The sequence below is a fragment of the Orycteropus afer genome, unplaced genomic scaffold (genome assembly GCF_000298275.1).
Source record: "Orycteropus afer afer isolate SDZICR_OR568_19922 unplaced genomic scaffold, OryAfe1.0 scaffold00574, whole genome shotgun sequence".
Lineage (NCBI taxonomy): Eukaryota > Metazoa > Chordata > Mammalia > Tubulidentata > Orycteropodidae > Orycteropus > Orycteropus afer.
In genome coordinates, this window is record NW_006922161.1 from 1,565,070 (window position 1) to 1,572,060 (window position 6,991).

The window sequence follows — 6,991 nt, forward strand, 5'->3', positions numbered from 1 at the left end:
CTGACCTTCAAGTCAATTCTCAGGTCCCAACACCACTTGGAAATATTCAGGCTGTTGGTGCTGTCAGAGCAGCTGACAGTCCACACTTCTGTCTGTCTCTGTACTCACTGTTTTCATTCAGATTCTTCCACTAGCTGGTGCCTAATCCACTTCTGTATTGTTAGTAGGTGTTGTCAAGCCCTCTCTGACTCACAGTGAGCCTGTGCACAGCAGAGTGAAACACTGCCCAGTCCTGCACCAGCCCCACGATCCCTGCTACACCTGAGCCCATCTTTGCAGTCACCATGTCAATCCGTCTTGTTGAGGGCCTTCTTTTTTGTTGTCTCTCCACTTTACTAAGTATGGTGTTCTTCTCCAGGGAATGGTTCCTTCTGACAACATGACCAAAGTAGGTAAGACAAAGTCTGGCCATTCTCCCCTCCAAGGAGAATTCTGGTTGCACTTCTTGCAGGGAAGATTTGTTAGTTCTTTTAGCAGTCCATGGTACTCTTAGCATTCTTCTCCAACACCACAACTCAAAAGCATCAACTCTTCTTTGGTCTTCCCTATTCATTGTCCAGCTCTCACATGCATAAGGGCACTTGTCACTTCTGTACCCTTCCTTTCAAAGCTCAGGGCTCCAGGATTATCATCTGTATCGCTGTCAATTGGTTTCTCTTTTCTTTGTTGAAGAGGGTCTGTGTAGCTTGTCTGCCTATTCCTCCATCTCACCAGAAGTCCCCCCTGTTCTTCTCTTTACACCAACAATGTCCACACTTGTGTCTCCAGCCAGAATTCTCTTCCCAGCCCAGAGGGACTGAGGGTCTCTTGTTGGAAGCCTTGCAGGGACCTCGAGTTAACAGGATCCTGTCCACACCTCTCGAGTCAGCTGTTCCTGTCTGTAGACCCATCAGCTTCCTGAGCCAGGAATCTGGGAGCACACACCAGGACAGACACCACCAAGTCTGTGAGTCCATCCACTTCCTCCATTTCTTCTGCCATTGCCCTAGTCCCAGTCTCTATCCTTCTTGCTGTCCTTCCCATTGCATTCCAGAACCTTCCAGTCCATTTTCCAATCAGCAGCCATCATTTGATGATGAGGGCAAGGTCAAAGGAATCAAAGAAAAGTGGGCCCAGAGTCCAGATTCACAGTTGTAAGTTCCCTACGACTCAGCAGCCACCCACCTCTGCTCAGGCTATTATGAGAACAAAACAATTCCTCTTGCTTAAGTCACTCCAAAAAGACCAAAAAGAATTGGTCAACATTTAACCATATCAGGAGGTAGCATATGATCAAGGACCAACTGAAGGAAGTCCAAGCTGCACTGAAGGCATTTGGTGAAAAACAAGGAATTGGCAGAATATTAATTGCAATGGTTTGACAAACAGATGCAACACTGGAAGTGCTCATTCATCTGTCCAACCAACTGAAAGAGATTCATAGCTGTGCCCATTCCAAAGAAAGGTGGTTCTACAGAATGCAGAAATTATTGAACAGTAGCGCCAATATTGCACACAAGTAAAACGTTGCTGAAGATATCTAAAAAATAATTACAGTGGTACACTAACAGGGAACTGCCAGACATTCAAGCCATATTTAGAAAAGGACATGGAACAAGGATATCATTGCTGATATCAAATGGATCTTGGCCAAAAGCAGAGATTACTGGAAAGATTACCTGTGTTTTATTGACTATGCAAAGGCATTAGGCTATGTGGATCATGACAAATTATGGATAACATTGTGCAGAATAGGAATTCCAGAACACTTAATTGTGCTCATGACAGACCTGTACATAGACCAAGAGGCTGTCATTGGAACAGAGTAAGGGGATACTACCTGGTTTAAAATCAGGAAAGGTGGGCATCAGGGTTGTATCCTTTCACCATACTTATTCAGTCTGTATGCTGCATAGATAAGCCAAGAAGCTGGACCACATGAAGAAAAACATGGCATCAGGATTGTTGGCAGACTTATTAACAACCTGCGATATGCAGATGACCACAACCTTGCTGCTGAAAGTGAGGATGACTTGAAGCTCTTACTGATGAACATGAAGGACTACAGTCTCCAGTATGGATTGTACCTCAACATAAAATGAAAATGCTCACAACTGGCCCAATAAGCAATAACATGATTAACAGAGAAAAGATTGAAGTTGTCAAGGGTTTCATTTTACTTGGATCCACAATCAACACCCATGGAAGCAGCAGTCAAGAAATCAAATGACCTATTGCCTTGGGCACATCCGCTGCAAAAGACCTTTTTAAAGTGTTAAAAATCAAAGGTGTCACTCTGAGGACTAAGGTGTGCCTGACCCAAGCGATGGTGTTTTCAGTCACCTGCTCCGCATGGGAAAGCTGGGCAGTGAATAAGGAAGATGGAAGAATTGATGAATTTGAATTGTGGTGCTGGGAAAGAATGTGGAAGGCGTTGTGCATGGCCAGAACGCGCACATCTGTCTTGGAGGAAGTGCAGCCAGAACGCTTCTTGGACGCAAGGATGTGACACTTGGTCGCTCCCATTCTGGACATTTTATCGGGAGGGACCAGTCCCCAGAGCACATCATGTTTGGTAACATACAGGGTCAGAGGGAGAGAGAAAGACCCTCAATGAGATGGGCTCAAGTATAACAACGGTCCTGTCACTGCAGGACCGGGCAGCGCCCGGGCTCACCGTGAGCTAGAACTATCGCAGCAGGACTTAGTAACAACAACAAGAGGTCACTCTCAGACGAGCTCTTTCTTACGTCCTGCCCAAGCCTTCCCATCTAGCACACTGAGGTCCCTGGGACACAGTCACTACAGTAATAGGATGTCAAAGCTGCGTGGGATCTGCTGTTTGTCCTTCTGTGGTGCCCACTGTCCCCGTGACCTACTGCAGGAAGGCACACTGACCTTCCATTCCTTGGACACGCCAACATCTTCCCCAGCTGCGGCCTCTGCAGGCGTTGAATTTCCCACGTGCGGCTCTTCCCTGTGCCGCTCCAGTGCTTGTCCGTAAACTGTACTCTGCCCTCTTAACATCTAAGCACTGTCTGAAGTCAAACATCATCACGTTGCCTCCCAGACAACGCAAGGGCCATAGACCCTCAACTCCGATCACCTTCTCCTGTCTGAAATACTGCTGCTGGCCAGCCCTTTAGTTCTGTCTTTGCAAACTGCACATGCTCCATTTTATTTATATTCTATACTCGGAAGGAAGGTTGGGCAATCCTACTTCTGTAGTGATACTGCCTCGGAAACCCAAGGAGGGGTCGCTATGAGTCGGGGCTGACTCGATGGCAAGCAACAACAACAACAACATACAGAAGAGGTTAATTTAGATTTCTCTTCTCGTAAGCCAACGTCTGTGCTCACCATTTCCCTTTTAACTTCCTTCTGGAATTATTTTTCCTCTTGAATTACTTTCTTTAGAAGTTCCATTAGTGGAGGGTTAATTGCAAACTCAAATTCTCTAAAATCTTTTTTATCTGAAAAAAGTTTTATTTATCTAAACTTTTAAGTGTCTAAAAAATTATTTTGACTGATTTTCGAAAAATAATATATAAAATTCTTAATGAGCAGTGATTTCCTCCGGGCACTTTGAAGATCCGATTCCTTTGTCTTTCATGGTTGCTGTTGACATTTTATGGTCAATGCAATTGTTTTTCCTTCCGAGTCGGTCTGCCTTTCTGTTGGGTCGTTGTCTTTGGTGGTCTGAAAGTTCACTCTGTGTAGATGGGACATTTCTTTGTAGTGATCTCATTTAGTGTATGTTGTGAGTCTCTGTGGATACACATCTTCCAGCAGTTGTGGAATATTCTCAGCATTGGTGACATGTTTTCCTTTGGGACCTTAACCAGACTTGGGCTAGATCTCTGCCCACTATTTTCCCCGTTTTCTTGTCGCTCTTTCCTCTTTGCCGTCTCCTCATCTCTTATGCTACATTCTGGATAATTTTTAAAAAATTTATTGTCTAATCCACGAACCCCTCTTCAGCTGTGTCACGTTTGCTGTTTCACTTACGTCCTGAGCTTTGAAAAGAAACCACCACCATTCAGCTTTCTTGAGGTATAACATACTATGTAACATTTAACCTTTTAAAGTGTACAGTTCAATAGTTTTAGGATATTCATAGGGCTGTGAACTATCACCACTATCACCTTTTAGGGAACTTTCATCACCCCCAAAAGAAACCTCACACCCCTTAGCGGTCATGATCCCCTTCCCGCAGCCTCTGGCCACAGTCTACTTCCTGTCTCCATGGCTCTGCCAGTTCTGAACATTCCAAGGAAATGAAACAAGGCAATATGGGGTCTCCCATGACTGATCTCTTTCATTTAGCATAATTCTTTCAAGGTTTCTTCTGACTTTTTAGTTTTATGGAAAGAGGTTTCATTTATGAGGATTCTGTGCGTGTTTCTGTGTGGCATCATTTTGGTTAGGATTCTGTGCGTGTTTCTGTGTGGCATCATTTTGGTTAGTGTTTTGGCCCTCTTTTGACATCTCTGAAGCACAGTAAACGTCACCAACCTCACATTCTACTTTTGATCCCTCCGTTTCACTCACCAGCTGCTCCATGGAAGCAAGACGGGCAATCTACGTCCTTAAAGATTCACTGCCTCGGAAACCCAGCGGGGGTCGCAGTGCGTCAGAATCAACTCGACACCAGTGGGTTTGGTTTTGGTTTGTTTCACACCCCATCAAGTCTTCCTTCCTTTGAGTTTGGTGATGTGTGATTTTGAGCTTCATCTGATTCACCCGAGTCTGTGGGAACCCCCGCCTTACCTTTCCTCCAGGGAGAACGCCGCCTCTCCTCGTGCTTAGGGCACTGCCAACGTGGGGCCAGCCTGCTTCCCTTGGAGGCCCGGCTGACTGTGGCTCAGTGCCCGCTGTTCCAATGTTGCAGCCACTACCATGTGTTCCAGCATGACTTCCAGTGGTGGGCGCCTGAGAAGGGCTAGTCAGCCTGCCTCTTGCAGGTGGCGGGCTGAAAGGGTGGAGGAGCTGACAGCCCGGAGCAGTCCCTAATCCCCGAGTCCTGGGAATTGCTGGAAAGACAGCCCTCACCCCTTGGATGAGACTGTCCTGCACCTGGCGTTTGCCATGCCATGAACTGGGAGCCTCGGGCACCATTTCCCAGAGGTTTTTGGTGGGATTCGGCTCCAGTGCCCCACTAAGGCAGCCGTCTTAGCACTACCTTCACTGGCCTCTTTGCCGCCCCCAAGTCACTGCCCTGCTCCGCCAAATACACGGCTTGCCCTGGAACCCTAGTGTCAGGCTCAGCTTCCGCAAGCATCCACACCAAGGCCCCTCGGGCCTGGGACAGGGTGCCTGAGGCAGAGGGCCACTTGGAACGGCCAGCAGAACATTGGCTTTGCCATCACATAAGCCCTTAGTTACCTTCTTCACTTTTGTATTATGGGCTTGGAGGTTTCTCCTGCTTTCTTGAGGGCTCTGCAAGTTTGGAAAGGAAGACTTTGGAGGCACGATCTGGCTCTTGCCCTCTGCGCCTTGTGAATACCCTCTCCTCAGACCTCAGGGTCAGCGCTCCTCAGAGCAGCCTCCCCCCTAACCAGGCAGGTCCCACTCGGCAGTCTCCTCTCTCCCTTTGCTATCAGGAAAGCAGCTGGTGGAGTGGTGAGGTGGGTCTGGTGCAGGCTCTGCCACCAATGCTCACTGTGTGGCTTGGGCCGAACACTCGACCTCCATGGGCCATGGTTTCCTCATCTGTGGAATGGAACTATGAGCTGCCCAGGAGGGCTGGCACCATGGAGGCCGAGGTTCTCAAGCCCCTGCCTTTGCGCTTCACCCCAGTGTCAGCTTGTACTTCGTCAGCTGTTGCAGAACCAGGAAGGTATGAAGTGAAAGAAAAAAGAACCAGTTTCAGGCACTTTTGACCCCCAAGCATGCGCAGTAAAGAGCCCTGTCCCTTGGTTGACCCGCCAGAACCTACGTGTTGTCAGAAGCCTGGAAGAGACCAAAGTGCTGCAGTGCAAGGTTCGCGGAAGATAATCAGAGAGGGTCTGCAGCCGAGCTCCGGGCCACAGAAGTCCCCGCCTCGCTCTGCATATGCATTAACTAGGCTGGAAAATTATGAATATGTATAATTTCCTGATTTTTGAACCCTGTAAGTAGTTCCTCAAGCTTTGGCCCGGGGACTCGGACTTGGGCAGTTCCCCGCTCCTCCTCTCACATAGAGCGTGCCCAGTGGGTGGCTCATTGACACGCGGCACAGGACCCCCATTGTCCTGTAGCAGGTTGTTGCCAGAGACTGGCATGAGCCAACATATGCCATGCTTAGGCTAGCCACGACAGGGTCAATGAGGTATCCGTCGCCCTTGCACCTTGCAGGGCTGTGTCGTTGGTAAGCACTTCCTACCGTGAGATTCAGGAGGGCAGGGACCAGGGACCAAGGACCAGGTTTGCGTTCTCACAGCCTCTGGAGCCACAGTGGACGGGCAGAGGTGTAGGGACCAGGCCAAGAAAGAATCCCCAGGCCTGGGAGGGCACTGGATTCCAGGCACAGGCCACAGCGAGTGCAACGGAAGCATGCGTGTGTGCGTGTGTGCGTGTGTGTGTGTGTACGCGCGTGCGTGTGCCTGTGCGCGCGCCCGCGCATTTGTGTCTGCGTATGTTGCGCGTGCATGTGTAAGCGTGCGTGTGCGTGTCGGTGTGTGCGTGCTTGTGCGTGTGTGTGTGTGTGTGTGTGTAGACCGGGAGATGAAGCTAAACGCTGGCAGGGCGGATGGCAGAGGGCCTCGGATGCCCTGGCCAGAATTTGGGTCTTGCCTCTGGCTACGGGCGTGGTTGGTGGCCGAAGTCCCCTGGGCTGGGCTGCTGGCGGGGGTCGCCGTGGGTGATTGTGGGAGGGATGAGGCTGGGAGGGGCGGGCCCACGGCGGGGACCTGCGCGAGCCCAGCGCACGGCGCCTCCCTCCGTCTCTGCGTCTTTGTGCGTTTTGCTACCTCTCGCAGTAAACGTTCTTCCCCGAAACTCCGAGGGGATCTCAGGCGAGCGCGGGGGAAGG

At 49.6% G+C, this 6,991-nt stretch overlaps 1 protein-coding gene across 1 annotated transcript in view; it reads left to right on the top strand.

Annotated features, from left to right (window-relative positions):
- The first annotated feature begins 5,732 nt into the window (after positions 1–5,732).
- LY6H (lymphocyte antigen 6 family member H) overlaps positions 5,733–6,991 on the top strand; it is a 3,240-nt gene continuing 1,981 nt past the window's right edge. Inside the window, exons 1-2 of the mRNA XM_007956141.1 lie at positions 5,733–5,818; positions 6,316–6,328. Coding sequence (XP_007954332.1) covers positions 5,733–5,818; positions 6,316–6,328 — 99 coding nt within the window. The remainder of the gene's footprint in view (positions 5,819–6,315; positions 6,329–6,991) is intronic.